At 35.3% G+C, this 24887-nt stretch overlaps 5 protein-coding genes across 6 annotated transcripts in view; 1 reads left to right on the forward strand and 4 right to left on the reverse strand.

Annotated features, from left to right (window-relative positions):
- LOC149952418 (mannose-P-dolichol utilization defect 1 protein) overlaps positions 1–854 on the reverse strand; it is a 31617-nt gene extending 30763 nt beyond the window's left edge. Inside the window, exons 1-3 of the mRNA XM_090170164.1 lie at positions 482–854; positions 358–423; positions 161–293 (exon numbers count right to left, since the gene is read on the reverse strand). Of these exons, the coding sequence (XP_090026290.1) occupies positions 161–293; positions 358–423; positions 482–575 (293 nt within the window). The 5' untranslated portion in view covers positions 576–854. The remainder of the gene's footprint in view (positions 1–160; positions 294–357; positions 424–481) is intronic.
- Positions 855–1117: 263 nt separating this feature from the next.
- On the forward strand, positions 1118–12320 carry LOC149952419 (uncharacterized). 2 transcript variants are annotated; one of them, XM_090168504.1, is made up of 16 exons: positions 1118–1395; positions 1752–1843; positions 1919–2011; positions 2085–2284; positions 2360–2541; positions 2619–4717; positions 4778–4876; positions 4969–5332; positions 5395–5612; positions 5675–5806; positions 5872–5962; positions 6151–6384; positions 6445–6565; positions 6632–6903; positions 6970–7099; positions 7166–12320. In XM_090168504.1, exons 1-16 carry the CDS (start codon positions 1236–1238, stop codon positions 12051–12053), a joined length of 9375 nt encoding a protein of 3124 aa, XP_090024630.1. In that variant the 5' UTR covers positions 1118–1235; the 3' UTR covers positions 12054–12320. The 2 variants fall into 2 exon arrangements, with proteins under 2 accessions (XP_090024630.1, XP_090024631.1); XM_090168505.1 differs by having other exon boundaries at positions 1119–1395; positions 5401–5612.
- Alg9 (alpha-1,2-mannosyltransferase Alg9) lies at positions 12247–16076 on the reverse strand. Its single transcript, XM_090168506.1, has 16 exons — positions 15944–16076; positions 15566–15734; positions 15366–15500; positions 15225–15295; positions 14999–15161; positions 14866–14927; positions 14711–14798; positions 14544–14649; positions 14389–14477; positions 14207–14314; positions 14066–14137; positions 13754–13874; positions 13551–13695; positions 13351–13480; positions 13150–13280; positions 12247–12734 (listed from the first exon to the last, which is right to left on the reverse strand). Exons 1-16 carry the CDS (start codon positions 16051–16053, stop codon positions 12644–12646), a joined length of 1791 nt encoding a protein of 596 aa, XP_090024632.1. The 5' UTR covers positions 16054–16076; the 3' UTR covers positions 12247–12643.
- Positions 16077–16170: 94 nt separating this feature from the next.
- Positions 16171–17457, reverse strand: LOC149952421 (exosome complex component MTR3-like). Its single transcript, XM_090170165.1, has 7 exons — positions 17307–17457; positions 17183–17243; positions 16872–17125; positions 16750–16810; positions 16603–16688; positions 16374–16538; positions 16171–16314 (listed from the first exon to the last, which is right to left on the reverse strand). The coding sequence occupies exons 1-7, from the start codon at positions 17385–17387 to the stop codon at positions 16207–16209; spliced, it is 816 nt and encodes a 271-aa protein (XP_090026291.1). The 5' UTR covers positions 17388–17457; the 3' UTR covers positions 16171–16206.
- Positions 17458–17603: 146 nt separating this feature from the next.
- Positions 17604–21056, reverse strand: LOC149952422 (eukaryotic translation initiation factor 2-alpha kinase 1-like). The gene is made up of 14 exons (XM_090170166.1): positions 20926–21056; positions 20758–20868; positions 20529–20699; positions 20275–20461; positions 20074–20212; positions 19922–20005; positions 19373–19859; positions 19087–19301; positions 18936–19023; positions 18782–18873; positions 18521–18715; positions 18316–18456; positions 18157–18252; positions 17604–18073 (listed from the first exon to the last, which is right to left on the reverse strand). The coding sequence occupies exons 1-14, from the start codon at positions 20939–20941 to the stop codon at positions 17948–17950; spliced, it is 2148 nt and encodes a 715-aa protein (XP_090026292.1). The 5' UTR covers positions 20942–21056; the 3' UTR covers positions 17604–17947.
- Positions 21057–24887: the final 3831 nt, after the last annotated feature.

Below are 24887 nucleotides of genomic sequence, written 5' to 3' on the forward strand. Positions count from 1 at the left end.
AGAGCTTGTGGCGGCATCTATCGCCCAAACTCAGAATTTTTTTTTTTAAGAGTTGAAAGGATGGGAGGCGACATCTACCGTCACATTTATTAACTAACATTTATTTCAACGCGAAAACGTTAGACGCTACGTAAAATAACAATTTGCTATGAATTTTTACCTGAATGGATATTTATTTGAATAATTATACGCTGTGGCAGATGACAAGGCTACAAGTTCCAAAATACAGCCCAATAATGCAATTCCTTGCGCGCTCTTAGCTCGTACAATCTTCGTTATTTGTGGAACTTTCACTGTATATAGCAATTATTCCATTAGGAAAATGCAGTTTCTACTAAAAGAAATTTATATACTAACCAAGAGTTGATCCCAGAATTATTCCAACTCCGAGACCTTTGCTCAATGCGGCTTTGAGGCATCCAGCTGTAATTGATGTTTTAATTAAGTTTCCATTAAGCAAAAAGAAATGTAAAAAACGCACCATGCATAAAATCGAATTCTACAAAAAAAGTGTCATAGCACTTCTCTGATAACAGTAAAAGTACCAAAGAACGAAACAACTGATCAATTTCCATATTTTCTCCTAAAAAATAAAACTACACCAAGCCTTGGTTTTCGAAGAATCTAATACTTGCGCTCGTTGCTTAAACAAGAATAGTTCATTACTATTATAGAAATAACTTCCTGAAATATTTGATGAATGTACACGCGTATTTAAATAAATAGTACTTATAAAAATTACAGAAGCCGGTTTTTATTATGGGATATGGCTTCGGAAACTTGGAGTCCGCGTCGCAACCGTAAAACAAAATCAACTCGGGAGATGTCACTGTTAACGTTTAGAAACACTTTACGACGAGGATATTTCAGATTTTCAATGTTTTTCGGAAACCAAACAAAAAATTACATTGTTTTTATAAAATTATTAAAATACAATTAATTTTGTAAGTTAAAACTCCTTTTGAGCATCTTATTTACAAAAGTTAAGCGCTAGATGTCACTAAACGCCTACCTAATTAAAACTATAATAAAATTTTAATGACCGCATCTTTAAGTGTTTTTATTACCCGTTTCTACTAATTATATTCATTAATGACACACTTATAATAACACTATTAATCATAAAATTCATTGGAAAATAAATAAAACTTGATTTATTTACGTTTTTCGCATTAAAACAAACATTTCATTATCAAAGAAGAGAGGTAATCACTCGCGGCCGCCATACTGTTTTCATGACAGAAATCGTCATCGGCATAATGGCGACCGAGGAAAGTGTCTACGGGGATCCAAATTTCGCCGTTATTTGTTCATTTTTCATTAAATTTGGTGATCTTATTGGAATTAACGTTTCCGTGGAAGAGTTACGTCTAATGCTAGAAGACTCTAAGAATGGTAATGCCTCAATCTTTGCGTAACAATATCTTTTCATCGAGTAGGGTTAAGTTCAACCACTAGTTAACTGCCGACTGCCATGGATTTTTGGTGGCGTCCCTTTTTATAAGAACCAGGCACTAGCCTTTATAGAATGCCACTGTCATTAAAAAAAAAAACATTATAAGCCTATTACATCTACTTTACACAGTCTGTAAGCCAATTGGTTTTATTCACCTGTTCTAAATGCATCTTAGAAACTTACCATAAAATAAAAAAAATGTAGCAAAATATTAAAAAAAATCCAACTTCTTAGATAGCTACAAAAGTGCATTATTCTTAATTGTCATTTATGGCATAATTTATATTTTTTTCAGTCAGTGAAAACCTCAGAGACATACACATTTTATTAATGAGAAAATGTCGTAAATGGTTTTCAAAAGATCGTTGGGAAAAAGCAATAGTTAAGGTATATAAATATATTTGGAACTGTGTAACCACAAAATTTGGCCAATATTGTAAGACTTCATTTGTTGTTTAATAGTTTTGCCACGAGTATTCCAGTGTAGATGCCTGGGAACTGGAAAGATTTGGTTATAAAAAAGCTAAACTGTCAGTAAAACTGGAGCTTCTTAAAGTAAATGTTCCTTGCACATCTTATAGTTATATATAAAAAAATTCAATTGTAATAATGTTTTCTTTTTATGTAGCGGCTCGTCGAAGCTCAATTCGATACCTATATAAAATTCAAGACAGAAATAAATAAACAAGAAGCCGAAAGTCTACGTATTTTACCAATAGGAAGGGATGTTAAAGGCCATATGTATTGGTTTCAGCTAGATTCTAATCTAAATATCAGAATATATCAGGAAGAAGCTGATGAAGACTCATCTTGGAGCCTCGTTTGCCAGTAAGTTATAAAGATATTAATTAAGGAAAAACCCATATCCCTAATTCAATATTTAATTTTCTATTTATTTTAAAGGTCCCGAGAAGAATTTGCGCAGTTATTGGTTAAACTTCAACAGAGCAATTTGAAAGTAACAAAAGAAGAATCTTCATCAACAAACAGCGAAAATGGCGACAGCAATCCTGCTATACAAATTCAAATGGCCGCAGATGCAAAAAAATTAACAAATTATTTGGAAACTATAAAAGAAGAAGAGAGTAAGCTTCGTTATAAACGCTTAGTTCCATTAACATCAGTAAGATGCTTTTCTTTATGAATATTTTTTATTTTTCAGAACTTGGTGATGATGAAAAAGTTCTTTTGGATACGGGACAGTCTGAAATTCAAATACCACCTTTATTTTCCAAAATATCGGAAAAGGTGGAGAATGGACCAGTCTCTCTAACAGTTGACATCAAAATTAAAAATGAAACTACGGATGCTGATACAAGTGCTACAGATCCGAAGTTCTCGCGTGTTGAAAAAACTTGTGCTACGAATGATGAACCAGATAAACTTGTGGAAATTAGTGAAATTCAAAATAAGACTTGCTCTGTTGACAAATTATCAAACATTTGCGCTTCTCGAGTGAAAGAAATTAAAGCCAGTAGTATATCAGGGGATAAAAATGAAACTGAACCGCTTACAGATAAACCTAAAGAGCCCGAATCTCTAAAGGAGGATTTACCGTCCAATGAAACAAAATTAAATACGGATCGATCAACCACAGTTGTAAAAGACACTGAAAAAACTAGCAGTGATTTTAACAGTAGTACTTGTAGTTCCAAAATCAATGAGCTTGAGGAGAACAATGTTCAGAACTACTCGATTAGTAAATTAAACTGTGTCTCATCTAAATCAACTGATATAAATATAACTTCGCTTTCGAATGAGGTTGATTCCAAATGTGAGGAGTTCACACCAAAATTTAAACTAAAATCACTCAAGGAATTGGTGTCGGAAATAATTAAAAGCGAAGGTTTAGTTGTCAGTAGCAAAAAAGACCTGCCAATGGCCATTTCTACTAAAGATGAAATAGAACAATCTAAAAAAACTCTTGTAAATTTGGAAAAATTAAAACCAGTTAGTGAAAGAAGAAAAAAGCTTAAGGAATTTTTCTCAGAACGCACAGAAGAGATGCTTATAAATGGTGACCACGAGGAGGAGGAAGAAGAAGAAGAAGAATTACCCCAGCTAATAGAAAATACTTGTGAAAGCTCTACTGATGCAACCTCCAAAACAAACAGTGAAAAACGAGACAAACAACCGGAAAATGAGAAAAATGGAGAAAAAATGACAGTGTTGGAAACTAAAGAAGCTGAGAAAAATGACACGAGCACAGATTCCAAAAAAGATGAATCTGAGTTAGAAAATTTAGATGAAATTGAAGATGAGCCACCCAAACTAGAACCAGAAAAACCGATGAAAGAAACTTTGGGACAGTCTGTGCTGGAGAAAGGGCCATCAACAGCTAATGATGACGATAAACTAATAACCGAATCTAAAGATGAAGTTGAGGAAGGAAAAAAATTAAAGAAAATCAAAGAAAAAGACACTGATAAAGTAGTATTGGTGGAAGTAAATGAAAAAAATGACGTTCCAAATGATTCAAGTAAAGTAGAGGAACAGACTGATGAAAATAAAGCTAAAGATGATGACACAGAGAACGAAGCTAAAGCATCACCAGAAACAACAGAACCTAGAAAACTGAGACAAATGCCCCGAAGAGCTAGCAAACAAAAGGACACTAAAGTTGAAGAAATTCAAAAGAACAAGGCAAAAGATTCCAAGATGTCTCCGAAAAATGCAGAGAAAAAAGCCAAAGAAAAAAATGAAACCAAAACTTCCTTGAAAAATACAGAGAAAAAAGATGACAAAGAGAAAGATGAAACAAAAACGTCATCTAAAAAAGCTATCAAGAAAGATGAAGACAGTGAGGACATTGATGATGAAGACAATGAAGAAGCGAATGGTGAAAAAAACAGCGACACTTTCAAGGAAGTTAAATCGCCGAATTCCTTCCACCTACAAAATTTCAGCATGGATTTCAATGCTAATGAAGAAAATCCTGATCCTAGAGCTAGTACAGAGGGATTTCTCCAAGTTTTCAATGCTATGACGGGCAGGATACAAGAAGCTGTAGCTAGGGGTGCTAAAGGTGGTAGGCCCCGGGGTAGGAGAGGCAGAGGAGGGCGTCCGAAAGGAAGCAGAGGAAGAGGCCAGAGTAGTTCAGTAGGAGACTTCAGTAATGATAACTCTTGCGAAAGCGCTGCACCCCTTAAAAGGAGCCCTCGTATTCAGCAACAACAACAAAAGAAAATGAGCGAGCTGGCTGAGAAAATGAAACAGGAACAGAGGAGACTCGAACAACTCGCTAAAGAAAAAGCAGTGAAAGTAAATAAAGTTATTTGATTTTTAATTATAATGCATTTCAATATTTGTGGTTCATTCTAGGAAGCTGCGTTACAGCTAAAGCAAAAGGAGCAAGATAAGCTAAAGAACTCACCAAAAAAGCAAAAAAGGACACCGATTAAACTCAAGAAAAAGCAAGAGGTCAAAGAAAATCAATTTCTTTGTTCATTACTATTTGTATAATTTCTTTTCATTGTAAGTTATGAAAACGAATTTACTTTTGTACAATGTAGGAAGAAGATCTGGAATTTTATCTTGAAGAATTGGAAGAGAAAGATTGTGATGATGATGACTCTCAAGAATGGAAATCGTCCTCAGTAACTGGGTCTATATCCGGTAAAACCAAAAATAAGAAGAAAAAGAGAGGCAAAGGCAGTCGCGGAAGCAACTGGGGTCTTAAATCCAGTTCCAACCCTTGGGATGTATCAGATGATGACTCCAGCACTGAAGAAGAAGAGGAAGTTTATGAGGAAGATGACGTTGAGCAAGAAGAGGAAGTGCTAAAATTTGATGAAAATGAAGACGAATTTGCGTGCGAGGAGTTGGACGTTTCTGAGGAACCAGTTGTTATAAGAAGAGCTCGTACTCTTAAAAAAGGTAAAAGTAGAATAATATTTTCCATTCCGAAGAGCACTTGTACAGGTTTAATAGAATATCAGTTACAGCTCCAAGCGAAGTTGGAAGTGACGAGGAAGGAAAAGATTCGGTAAAGGATGACAGTAATGATGACAAACCTTGCGGACGTTGTGGAGCTCAAGATCATCCAGAATGGATATTACTGTGTGATTCTTGCGACAGCGGATTTCACACTGCTTGTTTGAATCCACCTCTAATGATTATTCCTGATGGAGATTGGTTTTGCCCTCCTTGTGAACATGTAAAGGAATAAAAAAAATTCAATAATTGTACCATTGACTGTAAAATTTGTTTTCCAAACAGAAAATGTTGTGCGATAAACTATTTGAAGAACTGAAAAATTTTGATCAACTGTTGAAAAAGAGGGAACGTGAAGAACTTAGAAAACAGCGATTAGCCTATGTTGGAATAAGCTTGGACAATGTGTTGAAACCGGTAAACACGCGGGTGTCTTATTCCAAGTTTTTCTTTTTACTTAATTCTACCATTTCTGTGTTTAGGAAAAGAAAGAGAGTTCTGGTGAAGAAGATGAAGAACAACAAGACGAAGATAAAGATAAAATTGAACATGAAATACGAAAAAAGAAAATAAGTAGGTGTCTTGACACAATAGAGATATTTCACGGCGTCTGTTTTCCCTAGCTTTGGCAGTGTAATGGTCGCCATTTTGAGCGGGTTTCTCAATACAAAAAAGCATTGGTGACGTAGACCCCTATACAAGTGAAATATCTCTATATGGAAACAAAAAAGAAAAATGTGTATAAAACTTGAACCCAACAGAGAGAAAGAGCAGAAGCACGGATGAAGATGATGATGACTATTCAGAAGATAAAAGCGAAGACGAAGGTGAAAGAGAGCACTACTCTAAAATGAAAAAGGAAAAGAAGTACACGAGGTCTATCAGGAATCGTAAGGCTGTTAGCTATCAGTATAGAGAGTATGACGAACTGATTGCAACCGCACTTCAAAGCCAACTAGGAACTGATTTTCCCGTACATACCGAGAAAGAAAAAGGTTTGAGATTTTTTGACTTAAAATGTAACATAATGTACTATAAAAAATCTGTTGTTATAGAACCGCCGGAACCGCCAGTAAGCAAAGGTAAAGATATATCTAATTTGGCTGAAGATAAAGAGGATGAATCAAAAGAGGAAGAAAAAGTGGAAGAAGAATTGCCAGAGGAAATTGATTTAAGGTACTGGCTCAATAACCTTTTTGCTTTCAATTTGATAAAAATATGAATCTTTCTTATTTAAAATAGGGTTGTGAAACACCGTGGTGGAAAAAAAAAGAAAAGACTCAATGATTTAGATTTGACTAGTGAGGAAGATGATGGAGATAAAAATGATGAGGATTTTATGGGAAGCTCTGGACCAAATTCGGACACTGAGGTTTCAAAATCAGAAAAAAGCTACGATGAAGAGGAAGAAGATGATTCTGATTGGAGAAAAGAAACTCGAAGGAACAGACGTGGTGGTGGCGGAAGGAGTTCTAAAAGAGGCAATAGGAAAAGACGATGGGGTGATGATTTTGGTGAGTAAAGGCAATGTGTATAAGCACCAGTAAGTGAATAACTTCAAATTGTTACTTTTACTTCAGTTGTTGAAAGTGATGATTATGAAAGCGAAGAAGGTAGTGATTATGCGCCTAATGTAAGAAGGGCTGCTAGGAAAAAAATTAGCTACAAAGAGGTTTCATCTGATGATGAGGAAGAATGGTCAAGGCCAAAGTAAGTATTTGTATTTAAAGAGTTTTTGAGAGTTTTTGGTTTTTACAATAATTTGCTGAACATTAGGAAAAAGTCCAAGAGCAAATGGGAACTAATGAAACAACCAGACAGTGAAGATGATTGGAAATCTGGTAAAAAGAAGAAACGAACATTAATATCAAGATTTGATGAATCGAGCAATTCCGGATCAGATGATTCCAATAAGAAATCCAAAAGTGATCGCAAACGCAAAAAATCAAAGATGGAAAGTGATTCGGAAGCCAGTTCTGGATCAGAAAAAGTGAAGAAACGTAGTTCCACTATAAGACCATCATCCAAGGTTTTTAAGAAAAGTAAAGATTCTGAAACGGAGGAGGAAGATGATGATGATGATGAGGAGGAGGACGAAGAAGGAAGTGAAAATGAAGAAGGAACTAGTGAGGATACTGATTCAGAGACTAAAGTTGGAACCAAAAGACAAATTATAAGATCTGATGATGAGGAGGATAAAGAAGGACAAACCAAGCCACAATCTACAGAAAGCACCGTTGCTAAACCAATTCAATCAAATCCAACAGAAAAAATTCCAGAGGCTAACTTGGACAGTAATATTCCCAAACCAGTTGAAGCTCTAATACCACCACAAATGCCCTACGAATTGCAAATGGTTCCTCAACCCGGAAATGTTGCAATGTCTCAAATAAGGGACAATTCTTTGCCACCTCCACCTCCCTTAGTCGCTCTTCCCAATAATCAGTCTCAACAACAGCCTCCACTCCATCCAACAGCCATGCCCTTAACGAAACAACTTTTAGTTCAGCCCCGGAGCGGTGTTATTATGTCCACTACAGAAGTTGCTGGGAACCGGCCCATGGGTCCTGAAATGGGCATGGAACATCCTCAAATGATGGAAAATATTGGTCCTAATAATGCTCCAGTACCTCATCTTGGTGGTCGTGAAATCGATTCTGCCCAAGATTTAACCATGATGAAGAATGTGAGCAGACCCCAAAATTACCCATACCAAAATTCTCCAGGAATGCAACAAATCAGGAACAGAAATTACGGGGAACCCTATGGTGAAAATTTAACACCATTAGATGACTACTCAAACAGACCTAGCCCATTAAGACCATCTATGGTTGAGAGTTATGGTCCTGGCAGTCCATCAAAGCTAACTTCATTGGATTCTTACAATCGCGAAGGAAATTCACCTCTATCTAGTGGAAGTGCAAAACCACTCACGCCGTTAACCGGACCTTATCCAGGATCTCCTAATATATATAATAGACATACTCCACCACCAACGCATGCCAGACATTTAAACCCTCACCATCCAAATCAAGGACCTGAATTTAGGGGTAATATTGGTGAACATTATAGGCCCCAGGGTAATTACCCTTACCCGGGTCCAGCTGGTCCTCCATATTATCAACAACCACCTCCAGGTGGACCTTACCCTAGATCTCCCAATTCAGGCAACTATCAGCATCATCCTCAACAGAGCCATGATGAGTACAGAGGCTATCCTGGTTCTTATCAACAAGGTAATCCTCCACCACCTCCAAATTACTATCCTCCAAATACAGGGGTGTCAGGACAACAACCACCCCCACCTCAAAACTATTATCCAAATACACATCAACTACCACAAACAAGTACGCATCTCAATCAGCCCCCACCAGAAGACCCGAGTTATAACGTGAACTATAACCAACCTCCAGGAACCACTAGCCAGATGCCACATCCTTCAATGCCTCCAAGACATAATATTCCACACCCTAATTATCCAGGGCCTCCACCTCCTCATATGAATCAACAACCTCAAACAACACCCGGTCATAAACTTCCAATGAGGCTTCCACACAGGAACCCTCCACCGGCAGGACCACATTCCTATCAGCCGCATCATGCTCCCACTGGACCTCAAGCTCACCATGTTGCTGGAGGCCCACCACCTTCTCATCATAATATTCCAGTTACTGGAGCACCTCCTCATCATGGTACTTCAGGAAGCTCAGGCCCACCAACCCCTATACATGTATCATCAGCTGTATCTCTATCTCTCAGTACAACAGCAGGTGGACATCCTACTCACATACCAACATCGGATGGAGGACAAACTCATAGTAATGTTCCAGTTAGTGGACCGTGCCAACCACCCAACATTGGAAGGAATACATCGCATCCTCCAACTACATCTGGTACCACTTATACAAACAGCCCCATTACCGTACCTATTGCAAATCAAAACATAACACCTGGAGGTAGTACACTAAGGAATTCTATTCCCCAACAACCTCCTACTACTCATCACCCTGGTTCCATAAGACCTCCTTATCATCATCCAATTAGTGGAATGTCTCGTCATAATATTCCTATGCCACCTTCTCATCTATCTATGGGAGGTTCAAATGCAAGGGAAGAAATTAGAAGCAGATTTATTAACCCTAGTATGAATATTATGATGCATCATGGAGGTCCTCCACCTTATAGTGGCACAGTTGGTTCTCAGCCTTATGGTAAACCTCCAATGATACAAAGTGTTCCTCCGACTTACGCCAGTGTGGCACCTCATCACTCTCATCCAAATACATCTATGGCTCCATCACATCCAAGTCACATGCCACCTGGACCACTTCTACCAAGAGATGGTTTAATGCAACAAGGTCCAGGTATGCCAATCAGAGGACCCTATCCTAATACACCAGTATCTCATCTGCAGGAACTCGCTAATATAGATCCTTACGCACCTAAACCACTTCCAAGAAATGAATTAGCTGAACCACCAAAACCGAATGTTTCATTAATGCCAGTACAACCGGAGATTGATCGCTCTGATAGACCAGGACCCAGCCATAAAGATGTATCAGTAAATATTAAAAAAGAAATCATTACCGAAGAATTCCAAAAAGTCACAGATCTTAAAGAGTCAAGGTCTGATAAGAAGTCAGAGTCTTTGCCTCAAAGTACAGAGATAAAAACCGATTCGAATAAATCTCATGGGCCCCAAATGAAAGAAACAAAATCTGATGAAAAGGATAGTTCTCAGAGGGAAAAACGCAAAAGGGATTACCAGCGAGAACTTGACAATCAAAAACAAATTGATCGTGAATACCGTGAATATATGGAAAGAGATTGTAGACAGAGGTATGAGCGAGAAAAGAAGCAAGCAGAGGCCATTGAAGAAGAACGAAGGAAATCTATAGAGCAGGAGCGCCAGAGATCCACAGAAGCGAAATGTGAGAAACATACTGATGGGGAACAAAAAAGTGCAGTGAATGAAGCAGAAAAACTTGTTTTGAAAGAATCAAAGTCTACAGAAGGAAAAACTCCACCTACGAGGGACGATAAAAGTAAATCCTCAGAGACTGAAAATAATGTACTAGATAATGAACAAAGTAAACAGATAAAAGAGGAAGATATACAAAAAGTGACAGAAGAAGATGAAAGTCAACACATAGAAGAAAAATGTGGAGCTATGGAGTTGGAGCAGAGGCCGAGGATTGCGGAAGAAGAAAACAGTCTTAAAGCCATGGAAGACGGAAGGAGACGTAGAGCCATGGAAGAAGAAAACCGACTTAAAGCAATGGAAGAACACAGACGCAAAGCCATGGAAGAGGAAAAAAGACGTAAAGCCATGGAAGAAGAAAAAAGACGTAGAGCCATGGAAGAAGAAAATAGACTGAAAGCTTTGGAAGAAGAAAGCAGACGTCGAGCCATAGAAGAAGAAAATAGACTGAAAGCTTTGGAAGAAGAAAGCAGACGTCGAGCCATAGAAGAAGAAAGTAGACGTCGAGCTGTAGAAGAAGAAAACAGACTTAAAGCCTTGGAAGAACAAAGGCACAGAGCCATGGAAGAACAGAGACATCGAGCCATGGAAGAAGAAAGGCGCAGAGCCATGGAAGAAGAAAGGCGCAGAGCCATGGAAGAAGAAAGGCGCAGAGACATGGAAGAAGAAAGGCGTAGAGCCATGGAAGAAGAAAGGCGCAGAGCCATGGAAGAAGAAAGGCGTAGAGCCATGGAAGAAGAAAGGCGTAGAGCCATGGAAGAAGAAAGGCGTAGAGCCATGGAAGAAGAAAGGCATAGAGCCATGGAAGAAGAACGGCGCAGAGCCATGGAAGAGCAGAGACATAGGGCTATCGAAGAAGAAAGGCACAGGGCCATGGAAGCCCAAAGACTTAGGGTTATGGAAGAAGAGAGACTTATGGCTTTGGAAGAAGAGAAACAAAAAGCCATGGAAGAAGAGAGATATAGGTTATTGGAAGAAGAAAAAGTCAAGAAAGAAGAACAACAAAGGGAAGTTGAGGAGGGTGAACAGAGAAAATGTATAGAAGAACAGCGCCAAAAAGCTGTAGAAGAACACGCAAAATCAGTAGAAAGGGAACAACAACCTATACCTGAAGACAGACAGTTAACTACAAAAAATAGCTCCGAGAGAACTTCTCCAACTTGTCATAGTCAAGAAGCTGTCTCTGGTGAGACAAAAGAATCGACGCGACAACATTCTTCATTTCCTAGTGCACCAGAAGATAATGTTACTAATGACAAAAAACTTTCTAACATTTTGGAGTTAACGATGACTGAATCAACTAAAGACCATTTGCAAGACAATAACCAATCCATTTCCCCTACACCAACAAATGTGACTCTACCAAACAAATCAGTGAGCCCTGAAAAAAACAATCAACCTAATCCTGAAGCCTCAATACAAGAACCAGAGGCAGTTAATACGAGTACAGAGGCCCAAGAGAACAATTTACCAAAACGAGAGCATGATCTTGTACCCCCTTCCACAAATGTTATAAATCAAACTACAAACCTAGGGTCAAATAATCAACCCCCCCAGGGCACTCTTCACCCAAATGGTGGCTTTATGATAGACAATTTACTAAGGTCGCAACAAAATACAGAAAGTGCGCAACCTTCTCAAATAGAATTACCAGTGGAAAAAAAAGACAGTAATACATCTTAAGCAACTGAGAATTTATTTTAAAGTATTGTTTTAGATATAAAATTTTAAAAAAAAGAATAGTGTTGTAAAAATATTGAAGCGAGAATATTTTGAAAAAGTTTTAATTTGCAATTCTATTTAACCTAGTGTTCTTTAAAACGTTATTTATGAATATATCGAAACTCATGTATGTGTTTTCGCATAACTACTGGTATTTACTATAAATGTATTTGTGTAATTTTATTTTCCACTGTAACTTTTTACAATTAATCATACTTCTCTAATTTAATTTTTTGAAATAATCTGTTGTATCAACAGCATTCGTATTTTTAAAATGAAATTAATTTAAATTAACAAGATCAAAAACAATCAGGCCCGCTTTCAATCTTGTCAAAATCCAAATCTTTCTTATGTAAATATTCTAGTAAAATGGTCTATAAAAATCTAATATTGTTCGCTTTACGTTTCTCCCAAAACCTTTTATTTTTTGTATACAAGTAACAGAAAAAAATGCATTTCATCTTTTGTATACAAGCTCCCATAAGCTCTTTCTAATTTGTGCAAAATGTAAAGCCCCAGTTTTTCACCTTGTGTAACATTTACTTTGCATTTCATACAACTTTTAAAATATTATAATCTACAAAACTGCACTTTGTTTCTGTAAAATATGGTATGTAGAATGAACGGAACAATTTAGAGGACCTGTAAAGTATTTAAAAAAATTATGGCTAAATTAATCCCTTCTTTTGCGAGAAAGACTGAAATATATATAGAGGGGTTACGATACAGTAAAAAGAGTGTTCAAATAAATTATGTGAAAACTTTTTCCAAAATAACACAATTGAACTTATTTAACAGGGCATGTTTTTCGTTATGTAATTATTTAGCCACCCTACCCCACATATTCTGCAAGACTGCAACTGAATATCCCCTATCACACAAAAACTAGAAATAATACTGGCTATACTGAAATTTATAGCCCTGTTTCGTCTTTGCTAACAAGTCATTCAAGGGACCTATGCATGTTTTTCCCACTATTAATCTAATAAGAAGGTCTAAGGGTTCCCTCCTGGCACATATCATAATTAATTTTTGGGGAACCACCACTAAAACTTACTTTTGGTTGTACAATAATGGAACAGAGACCAATTTTTGCCATCGGTCCTTGTGATCCGAGTATCTTGGCTCTAATTTACTTTCGTAAGGGAAGTCTGCATCAATCAAATATTGGCACTGGTTTACAGTGACCTATTACAAAACCTCAATTTTAATATTTTTTCCATGTACGAGACAATTGCAATAAATTCAGAAAACTTACGTATCTACTAGTTTCTTCTAAATTCAAATCATTCATATGTTTGGGAATGACTGAAGTTGGGTGATCATTATTCGGAAAAGGTTGAGGTAGCTGCCCTTTGAAGTCCGATTGCAGAAATTTAAGTTGAAGGCTAAACCATTGAAATTTTGATTTTTAAACCATAGACAATTACTCATTTGTTGATAAAATTTAGCATTTACCCTGTTGGCAAGAAGAAGCTACTAGGAAATCTATACCAATCTTTCCCCACACAAATGTTAGTGTTTGCCTTTAACACAGAACTACCGCTCTTGTCTTCAAAATGAGCATTGGCTTCGAGAAATACTTCAACTGGAGCCTTGAAGCCTACAATATTTTTTTTTTAGACTTTATACTACAGCCCTGCATTATTTTGCACTTATACCTTTGTAAATTATCACTGATCTGGATATTGAAAGTAAAGCGCATATGACCAGAAATGTTATTGTAAAATAATCAATTACTTTGGATGTATATTTACGTTTCCATAAACGCATTATTATTTTCTTAAATTATAGTAAAGACCCTAATTTAGACGTAAATTTACTAGCATGAGTGTATAATTTAGCCCTTGAGTAGCCAACGCATCAATATAGAAAGTTAGTATTGAAAAACTAACTACATATATTCTGAGCATATAGCTTCTCTTGTTGGAACTAATATACACTTGGGATAATAGTTAATCTCAAAACCTTACTTTTGAGCAATCAAGTGTAAGTGCACTAGCTAAACATATAAGAGGGTATATGGGAAACAAGAATCGCTCCTCCTACAATAAGAAGAGAAAAATTTTATTTAAGGGGAATCAAAGTTAAAAGTAGAGATTTAAAAGATGCACTTTATGTGGTCTTGTAAAGAAAACCGCTATCCAAAGATACATGGCAGTGAGAGTTACAGCGCAGGATTGTACATACGTGGTTGATCTAGTCCCCAAATAATAAACCAACTACAAATTAAGAAACAAGGATTAGGAAAGGAAAATTTGGAAAAGTTAAAACGCTATTGGTAAAAAAGTGATACCAAAAGTGGTGCGGAAAATAGAGCAGAAATGAAGGCAAAATTAAAATTGAGGAAGCCATTTAAAAAATAAAAAGTCCACGACTCGATTCCTATTTTGGAAAAGAAGTCAAGATTCAGTTATAAAAGACTTAAAATGTAGTCAATTTTAAAAGTACCATAAATATCAGGCCCATGTTGAGAGAATACATTGTATAAAATGATATTCAATGGAGCAACTACAAGCTTCCCGTAGTAATAACTATCAATCGCAACTAATGGAATCTAAATATTTCAACATCATTTTGTATTCTAATGAAAGCTGAAGTTAAAATTTAAAACTTACCATAAACAAAACAAGAGATATGATAGACCAGATGGCGAAGTATTTCACCTTTTTCTGCACGAATATAATGCTTAGAGCGAGTGGAATGCTATAGAAACGTTTAACATATAAAAGACTGTTTTAAAAACAAAGGATATGGCTACCATAATATTTACCCAGTTAAGGCAGCAAATGGCCAGCCTACTATTGCCCCCAAAGCAACTGACATTATTGCAAACTATAAAGGTTAAGAGTTCGTTAATTTCAAATATCATTCCCTGTCTCCAAGAATAATATAAACAATCACACCTGATTCTGGTTATTAAACCAAGCTCCAAATGCCACCATAGTTGTATACATGGCAAAAGAACTTGGCAAATAAGCGGTTGATGATACAAACAACCCCGTAGAAAAAGTTAAAAATACTAATGCTAGACGTCCAACATGAGAGCCAAATCTTTTGCATATCCCTCTAGAATAAATTTAGACATAAGGGTGGATTTAAATGAACCAATAAAAAAAAATTATCAATTACTGATAAAAATATAGTTGACATAATGCTGATATAATTCCCAAAAAGGATCTTATGACATAAAAAGTGGAGATCTAATTATAAAATTAATAAATTAGTGGATAATATTATACTTGTAGATAGTTAGAACAACTTTTGTCAAACCTTATTGAGGTGGAAAATTTCAAAGCATAATTTTCCTATCGCAGCTTGAGGCCACAGATAAAGGTAAGACCTTAAGGCATATACTGGAGAATATTCCCACGTTTGAAACCCAGTGCCATAGATTAATAGATGCGTCTTATCATAGATATCAAAGTAATTTAGGTGATGTCAGTAAAAGTAATTGAACATTTAACACTTACAGGTTCCCAGTAGTTAAAAGTCTCATCACAATCAGATATTCCTGTCCAAACAACGGAACAAAGTGAAGATGAAAGGAATAGCTTCAATGCAGTCATGGAACGTGGACAAGGAGATGAATTATCCATATATGAAGAATTGGATACTTTGCTTGGCACTTGCGTTTCATTGCTATAATTTATTGAAAAACGGGTTTCTTTTAGATTTAAGTTTCATATGTAACCAGCCTTACTAGCATTACACTTTTCCATATGACAAAAGCACATGGCTGTTTGACAGATAGGCTTAAGATAAGTTTTTTTTGAGGTCACGGTTTCACAAAATCAATTTAATATCAACAAAATCTGCATTATGTTTCTATATATAATTTATAGCTGTACCTTGACTCAACAACTTTAACGACATTTTTAGCTTCGGAATGTTTAAAATTATGTCGTTTCGAAGTATCTTTCGAGAGTGACGGGCGCGCACGACTTCGTCCAGGCGCCATTTTTCTTTCAATCCGCTATTGACTCAAAAAATTTACAACCAGCGTCACCTAGTGACCAATATTTATATTACAACTAAAACTAATGTGAAAATAAATTAGTAAAACCACGTGGTATAACAAAAATTTATTAGCAGTAAAAAATATTGGAGCACATCAGGTTTTATCATCGCTATCTTTCTTAGTCTGTTTAACTGATTTTAGCAAACATTGCTGAACAACAAGACTCGTTTTTCCACACGTTTCCACTAAAGTTTTTATTCCCTGAAAAAAAAACATTAATGCAATTATCATACATAAATGAGATGAAGGAATATGAATACATTAGATAAAGTATCTGCTTGGAAATTTCCATGGTGAAATACAGTGGCAATTTGTTGCAAAGATGGCATCCATCCTAATGTTATCCTTCCACTATCCTCATTTTCAGAAACAAATAGTTCTTCGGACAAAGTTGGGTCTAGTAAACTCAAACTTCCCGATTGTTTCTATAAATGGAAAACCACGTTACAACCTTGCTGAATTAGTTAACAAGATGGCATTGGATCTTACAAAAGAACTGCCAACAACAATATCATATAAATCAATCCCTCCATCTGCTAAAGCTGCCCCTGCGCAGGTTATGGCTGCGGATAATGCTAAAAAAGGTTTACGCATTATTACAACTCTGACATTAGTTTAATAAATAAAAAGGGTTACCACTTCCATCATTTTCAATGACCAAAACATTAATATCAATTATTGATTTGGGATATTTAAACTAAAAAAATATAACACACATTTTAAATTTGTTCACGATTGATTCTAATTTAAAATTTTACCAAGCAGATGACCGGGTCAAGCGCTTCCTTCAATATTGTTGAAAATTCCTTTTCTTCGGCATCTTGTTGATACTGTCTCCTTACGGGGCATGAAAACGGTGCAAATTTAAACATGCAATTTATTTTTCCATTTAAACTAAAGTCCTGTTTTCTGGTCATCTCTCGAGGACCAAATACAGAGCAAAGAACTTTAGTTCTATTTAGTTCTAAATATGCAGAACCTTTTGCTGAACTAACAGCACCAACTTTTAGAACTGAAACAAAATAAAATATAAGTTGAATATTTGACAAAAATAATGAAAATACTTTACATATTGGCCTAATTTCATCTTGAGGTCTACCATCTTGCCTTTTTCCATCTTTTGATAGTAACTTAAACAAACAAAACTAAATAAACAATTTTTATTTGGACAAATTATTTGCATCTTTTTATACTTTGACATGCTTTGCAATTTTAAAAATTTCTCTTGGTCTAGTATCTTCTGGATAAGGTAAACGTTTACTATCTGTTGGCATTTTATACAAATTGGCAATTGCACGCGATACCAAGGCCCGAAATTTGAATGAACTGTCGTCTACTGAAAACTTTTTTTTTAAAAATAAATGCACGGCCTACTTCGATTTTAGCAATCAAATTGGCGGGGAAAACTTATCATAAATAAATTTATAAAGAATAAGATACCGAAAATTGCTAAAACGTAAAATGAGAACTCAAAATGAAATCACAAGAAATTTAAATATTAAAAAATTATTTATTCACATGAATTTACGTTTCACTAAAGAAAATTTTCCAACATAATTAAATAAGATCTTTCTACATAACAGTATTCGCGACCGATTTGGGTGTATTAGGCATATCAGGGCTAGCTTCTCCAAGGTTGCGGGCTTGCGCCTCCTATGATCTAGTGTCTGCTACAGTCAAATTAAAAAGTCATAAGAACGTTTTTTCTTAAACATACTTATTATTATGTATAAATTATATTAAAATGCGAGTATAATTATTTTTTAAGTCAAATTTACAAACAATGATGAGAAAAAACTAATAGTGTCTGTTTTAGCCACTACCTATCTGGGTTTCAATGACGAACCAAAGGGGGCTTAGCGATAGTTTTCTTCTGCCGTTCTAAAATTCTGATTTTAGCTTTGAGCTTCATAACATCTTTTTTAAGATTCTTAATTTCCATTTCTTGTTTGGCAATAACCTAAAAAATTTGGTAATTTAATTAGATATTTTTTGGAAGGCAAAAACAAATTGAATTGAATTGAACAAGTTGAATTTATGTACCTGTGTTTTTGATAAAAATAATTGAGAGTTTAATACATCAGATGCACCAGGTCTAAGTTTAGGTTTAAAGTTTGTTAGATCAAGTATCACACAAGCCTATAAAATAAAAAAATATTAGTTAAAACAAATCAACTAACTTTAATTAAATAAAATTATTACTTGTTCGGGAAATTTTTGTTTAAATTCATTGGGTAATTTTCCTTTGGGAAGATCACTTTCTATGACTATGGCACGTTCCATGCCAGTTACAAATGGATAAAACAACTCCAACAGTATAACCCCAAGACTATACATATCAGCCTACAACAAAAAAAGGAGCTCATTAAAATAAGTTTTATTTAAAAATTATTAAGTAATAATGAACCTTAGTATCGTAGGAAGTTCCATTTTTGACTTCAGGAGCTGAATACGGACTAGTTCCCACTCCTTGAGAGTGACCAAAAGTGTGCTTCTTGTTTGTTTTTTTTAAATTATCTCTATTAAAACAGCAACACGCAGTTGCCAAACCAAAATCACCTATTTTTACTCTATCTTGACTGTCAAACAATATATTTTGAGGCTGAAATATCACGGACAAAATAAAAATAATTTCACAAACTACACTCATTATAAATGTTATTTATACCTTAAGATCACGGTGCATAAGATCTTGGCTGTGTAAATATTGAACTCCTTTCAAAATTTGTTTAAATATATTTGTGGCGGACTTTGTATCGACTATGAAACAAAATTTCTTAGATTGAACAGTCAAAAAATAGGCGTTTTAATAGAATAAGTACCTTTTCCAGTGGCATTCCTTTCATCGAGCCATTTACGAAGACTATATTTGCAAAGTTCCATTTGCACATAGAGAATTGCATTTGTTGTCTATACAGAAAATAAAAATCAACAAATAAATATTATAAATACATAAATTTTTATTATACCTACAATTTTACTACTAGCACCATTAAATGAGTAATTGTTTTCCGCATTTAAGCTCTTGCTACGTTTGAAAGTTGGCACTAAGGCTAAATCATTTTTACTAAACAATTTTTGTTTACATGATTGCTCGAATAGTTCAGCATTGTCCAATTCCGAATCGCTCAGAGACTTCGAAGTATCACCAGAAAAGTGTCTATTACGCACTGAACTACTTAAAATACCTTAATTATAAATAAGAGGCACAATTACAATGATTATACTAAAGTTCAAAGTAGAAAAAATAATATGGTACCAGCTTGTAAATCAGTTGTGAATTCTCCAGAATCGTATCTCTCCACCATTTGATCCAGCATTATGTTAAATTCCTCGCTGCTTAATTTAGAATCTTCAATACTGAAACTATCATTTTTAGTCCGTTTAAACAATTGTTCTTGTTCTTCTAATATAGAAGACCTTGTAACCATTATTTCTTTGTAAGAACTTAATTGTAGACTTTCATGTTGATTAAAAAATGAATTATACACGTTTTCTCTTAAGTTTGAAGTTTCAAAACCAAGACTATCGCTTCTAGTCAAGCTTTCTTCTTCTTCTTCTAATATCGGAGATGATCTAACACTTTTTTGATTTTTTGAGCTAAGTTCAAGGGTTTCAGTAGATGTCTCGTTACTTGAGCCAAAGAAATCTGATATATCGCCTAATGCAGGTTCTATCCATGCAGTTTTGTAACTGACAACGTTAGAATGCGACAGCCTAGCAAAAACTTCTACTTCCCTTAGCACCTGTTAATTGTATTATTTAATTAATTGGCAATGGTAGCGACTAATGATAATTTATATCATACATTAGGAAGCAAGGGATCTTCATTATCACATGAAAAAGGTATTTTTTTGACAGCATATTCAACTTTTTCTACTTTTTTCATCGCCTAGATGTATTTTTTGTAAGCATTATTGTTTGAAGCATTAGTGGAAAACTTATAAAATGTTAATTTACCTTAAACACAATACCAAATGCCCCTTTATCAATAATTTCCTGTTCCACAAAATCTCGTTCGTACTGTCTGGTGTACAACTCGTAGAAATGAGTATTGGGGTAGCAGTTTTGGTACAGGCAGCTTGAGAGACTTTCCTTTCTATTGAAAAACAGGATGGTTTTCTTATCAATGAATTGGGAATGAGAATGACATTACATTACCTGTCCCATTCTGGGATTGTAATACTCAATAGAAGTTCATTTGGTTGGTCGAGATGTTGAATAGAATTTTTCATTTGTGTAATATACTTTTCAAATGCAACGCGAAATTGAAGTCTAATTCCATGCATTGTTTCATTATGAAATTTTGCGTCTAGAACCTTCCAGTTAGATAAGCTATTACAAATAACTGAAATGTTCATCACAGTATTATTGATTCATACCACATCAATTAACATAAATATTCTTTTAGTTACCTCTAAACAACTGATTTCGTTTTTTCTGATCTTTTTCAAGAAATGAACATAATTGTTCAATTAACGATTCTATAACCAAGGACTTTGGTGCATGTTTATTCTTGGGGAAAAGTGAAGTATTAGAGACATTAAGATCACATAAAATACCAATATTGGAAGCTGTTGAATCACCTATCCATTAAAAATAACATTTAATAGGTTTCAAACAAACAACGGCTCATTGTCTTACCACCACCAACTGCATATCCATCAAAAACAGTTATAGTTTTTGGTATTCTTCTAGGCGGCCTACGGTGATTTAAAACATTCGTTTCGACAGCTTTCGGTTTTTTGGGATCACCTGTTAGATGGTTTATGAATAAGTCTTTAGTTAATTCCAATTTAATCACTGTATTACCTGTATTATGGGTCATTTTATGTAGAACTTTATTTTTAACCCTAATAAGTTATTAAGCTTTAGGAGTATATTGAACCAGAACAACGAATAACATTCGCCAGATTCGTTACATTCCTAAGCCAGACACGATAAGACCTGTCTCAAACTCTCATTTGGCCAAAACTGAAAGTAAATTCAAATTTTTTCTAGCAGACGTCACTTTCCCAGTTCAGGGTCATAACAGCTCATGATTGGTTAGCTAGAGGAGAGCTACTGCCTACGTCGCGCTATATACTTTCATGCACTCTCTGGCAGACCTGTAAATAGCGGCAGTACACACGACAATCATAGAAATCAGATAACAAACTAGAACGCATAATCGAATGGCTGACAAGGCACCGATTAGATTCTTGGTTAAAACGACAGTAGCGCCATCTGCGCTGCGCGCACGAAGCTTATTTTATCTAGTGATCAGGTCTACTTTCTGAATAACGTACGCACTGATGCAAATAACCTTTTACAGGTGTTGTTGATTCATTAGTGGTCTTTTCCACTTTCTTTAACGGTTTTAGCTGTAAGTACAAAGCGAGAGAAGGCTGCAACTATCCAGAATGTGGTTTTCGTATTCATATTTTTCTAAGGAAAATACAGCATTTCTTTGTTATTTTACGATATGACAGATTATCTTTTGAATACTTGTTGTAACTTATCTAACTAGTTAGGAAGGCTTAGGCTTAGCCTTTGCTATCTGATTCTGTCACTCTTCTAAGCTAATGTTATGCAATTATATGTTACCTAGCTAGCTCATATCCAAAAGTTAAATTTTTCTTCACTGTTTGTTTGGGAATTTTACATTGGTCACATAGGCCTAACTATTTATAATACTTAGTTTATAGTAGGTTTTCAGTCTGCTTCTGTTAAAATTAGATGTACTTTTGCTTAGAGAAACTGAGAAGGATTATATAAGGTATTGACCAAGTATATTCTTGTTGGCTCTGAGGTCCATAGAGAATATATTCTCTATGATTAGTAGGACTCCCCACGGAGCTAGAGCTAGCTCCCCTATCTATTTATCTGTGGGACCAAATTTTTGCGCATGCGCTCTACTAGTTTACAGTTACAGCTGTTTGCCCACTCGTCGTCTGTTTCCACATGTAACTCTTCATAGAGGAATAGCCCTGGAGTGGTATTGATAGTTCTGATTGGGCTAAGCACTGACATTCCTCTTCAGAAATCGCGTAAAGGGGGATGTAGAAACGGGGGGGGGGGTATGTCGAGGTAGACTTTTATCTATTCATGGAGGAATGCATAAGGGGACTTTATAAACTTTATCGTTCTACCGTGGCGGCATCTGTCTCTAGTGATGGCAACTATATGGCAATTGAATTTTTTCGCGAATCTGATGCGAAATTGAAATGTATGATTTCTCGTAACAAACAAACCTTTGAAAATGTTTAAAAATAATTTTATTCTGTCAACACGATCCTTTTTAACTCAAGTTACGGTGAGTTACCTAATAATTATTTATTTTTAGCCATATAACTTTACAAGATATAGATGGCGCTACCGCATAATTATAAAGATGAATTTCGTACAGTCTTATCAGAACAGGTCCCGCGTAACCATGGCAACCGAAATCGTAATTGTAATTCTAGCAGTATTATTCCCAATTCAATGCGTCGGATTTCAGAATTTCGCGAAAAAATGTTTTTAAAAAATAAAAATACTGCCGTCTGCTCCCAAATGACGATAAAACGTCTTCATTCTACCCGTGGCGCCGTCTATCTCTCAATGGTTCGTTCATATAAGACGCGTTTTCCGGCCAAAAGTTTTTTTTTTTTTCAAAAATAATGGATGGCGCCACGGGTCATATGATAACGTTTTATTGTTTAGAGAGACGGCACCAGTGTTGGAAATAAGCTTTTTAAAAGTACTGGTCAATGTGACCACTATACCCCCTACTTAAAAAATAAATTAAATGGTCATGACCACTCTTCTCTGCCCCACCTCCCCCCCTTTTAAATTACCTTTGAAAGTGAATTTTTAAAAGCGATTAGGAACTATAATGAGTTTTTCCTTAAACATATTCTTAATGATTGATCTAGATGTTTCGCATTTAGTTCGACGAATCTGACTGATTTTACGGAAGAACGTCAAATTGCATTACTGCCAGATGCCATGAAATACGCTCAATTTTGGAGTCAAAATCAGCGATTTCCTTGGCTGTGAGAAACTGAGAGCGCAACGCTTTTATCGTTTTCTCTTTTCGGTATAGAATTATACTTTTAATAGTTCTTTCTATAAATTTTTAACGCTTATCCAACTTGTTAAAAGTAGAAGTATAACATGTTGATCTTACGTCACAAGACTTAGCTTTGGTAGAATTATCTTAGCACGCGCGATTTGCACGAGCGTTAGAAAATAGGAAGCTCCTCGTGATTCGAGCGCGCGCTCGTAGTTTAGGAAAAGGTAAATATAGTGACGTAAGAGCTACATTAAAACAAGAAGGCCATGTTACTTTATAGAAAGAACTATTAAAAATAAACTGACCATTATGACCAGTGAACCACCAGATTCTATTTAATTTACTGGTCATAGCCTAAAATAAACTGGACATTGACCGACGCCACCGCCTTATTTCCAACACTGGACGGCACATTCGTAATTTTAAAAAATTTGTTTCCCGGGGAGTTAGTTCCATGTCTAGATTAATATTCCCAACTCAATGATTGAAACAAAGATTGAAAGATGAATAGCTCCGGTAGTCACTGTAAAGTTATTGCCTGTCGAGAACGCTTTTCAAATGGAAAAACGTCGTATGCGAAAAACATGGAATTCTGCATAACAATTGCCCCTGCTTAGTACCATTTTCGAAAACCCACGAAAATGTTGGTTAGAAATACTGGGAATGAAGGATTTTGACCCGAAGAAAAAGTTCATGGTAAGCTATTTGAACCACTTTCTATTGAATAAGTCCATAAAAATATTTGTATCATTTTCTAGGTTTGCGGAATTCACTTTGTAGATGGTAGGCCCACTAAAGAAAACCCAATACCAACTCTAAACTTAAATTGCCAAAATGAAAATGTACATATTTCTAAAATATTTTTGTATCATGAAGATGCTTAATTTATATATTCCCCAGAATGCACCCTTACAAGATAAACAATCAGAGTGCCCTATATGTGAGCAGTCCAGTGCTTATGAATCTGTGATGTAGTATGATCGACAAACATTTAGAACGAAGACATTGGGGTTTTATTTGAATGCTTTAATTCATACTAGAAAATTAATTTGGTTGTAATAAATACTTACTGATTTATTACAACCAAATTAATTTTCACACTATTTTAAAGAAAAACTAAATATTTTTAGCGGATTTTGTTTAATTTAAAATTTTAACGTGTCAGACAGTTGGCGCCATCTGTTAAGACTTCGGATATTTAAAAAGGTACCTCTAATGATGTTACCCCCTGTAAAAGTATCTTATCTACGGCGTATGTGTCATATTATATTGTATTAACGGCTGACGAAGGACCACGGTCTGAAAGCTCCAAAAAATTTTAATAAATACATGTTATATCCTTTGATATTTATTTATTTTTAAAGTTTATATTGTTTATTTAAAATAAGGAAAGTATTAAAATTTCTACAAAAACAATTGCATGAAATCTCCAAAACGATTTACCTAACCAGATAGAGGCTTTAGCAGTTATCATCTTTACCACCAGATGCCATTTTCTAATGCACCAAAGCTGGCGTACGCTAGCTTTTGGTAACTGCTAAGCTAACCTTTGCCTTAAATCCTAATAAATACTTCAGGGGAATTTAAAAGTTCTTAGATCTTTTTTTTTGGCAATGAATAATGAATTCAATTTACGGAAATGAACTAACCAATCAGTGGCTCACCCAGAAATAAATTAAAGGGGAGGGGGGGGGGTCGATATTTCTAGTAAAATCCGGATAAAGAAATAAGTAAAAAA

Source organism: Leiobunum rupestre, chromosome 3, assembly GCF_980474605.1.
Source record: "Leiobunum rupestre chromosome 3, qqLeiRupe1.1.hap1, whole genome shotgun sequence".
NCBI classification, from domain to species: domain Eukaryota; kingdom Metazoa; phylum Arthropoda; class Arachnida; order Opiliones; family Sclerosomatidae; genus Leiobunum; species Leiobunum rupestre.

Excerpts from the sequence above, each read along its gene's own strand:
- Alg9 (XM_090168506.1), bottom strand. The coding sequence starts at position 16,053 with ATGGCGCCTGGACGAAGTCGTGCGCGCCCGTCACTCTCGAAAGATACT. Across the intron at positions 14,928-14,998 it reads GGTTTAATAACCAGAATCAG|TTTGCAATAATGTCAGTTGC; the intron begins GTGTGATTGTTT and ends TAACCTTTATAG. Across the intron at positions 14,478-14,543 it reads ACATGGGCCTGATATTTATG|GAATCGAGTCGTGGACTTTT; the intron begins GTACTTTTAAAA and ends TTTCCAAAATAG.
- LOC149952422 (XM_090170166.1), bottom strand. Across the intron at positions 20,213-20,274 it reads ACAATCCCAGAATGGGACAG|AAAGGAAAGTCTCTCAAGCT; the intron begins GTAATGTAATGT and ends GTTTTTCAATAG. Across the intron at positions 18,074-18,156 it reads TATTTTTATCAAAAACACAG|GTTATTGCCAAACAAGAAAT; the intron begins GTACATAAATTC and ends CAAATTTTTTAG.
- LOC149952419 (XM_090168504.1), top strand. The coding sequence starts at position 1,236 with ATGACAGAAATCGTCATCGGCATAATGGCGACCGAGGAAAGTGTCTAC. Across the intron at positions 5,613-5,674 it reads TTTGCCCTCCTTGTGAACAT|AAAATGTTGTGCGATAAACT; the intron begins GTAAAGGAATAA and ends TTTTCCAAACAG. Across the intron at positions 7,100-7,165 it reads GAAGAATGGTCAAGGCCAAA|GAAAAAGTCCAAGAGCAAAT; the intron begins GTAAGTATTTGT and ends GCTGAACATTAG.
- LOC149952421 (XM_090170165.1), bottom strand. The coding sequence starts at position 17,387 with ATGCCAACAGATAGTAAACGTTTACCTTATCCAGAAGATACTAGACCA. Across the intron at positions 17,126-17,182 it reads AGATGAAATTAGGCCAATAT|TTCTAAAAGTTGGTGCTGTT; the intron begins GTAAAGTATTTT and ends ATTTTGTTTCAG. Across the intron at positions 16,315-16,373 it reads AAGCAGATACTTTATCTAAT|GGAATAAAAACTTTAGTGGA; the intron begins GTATTCATATTC and ends TTTTTTTTTCAG.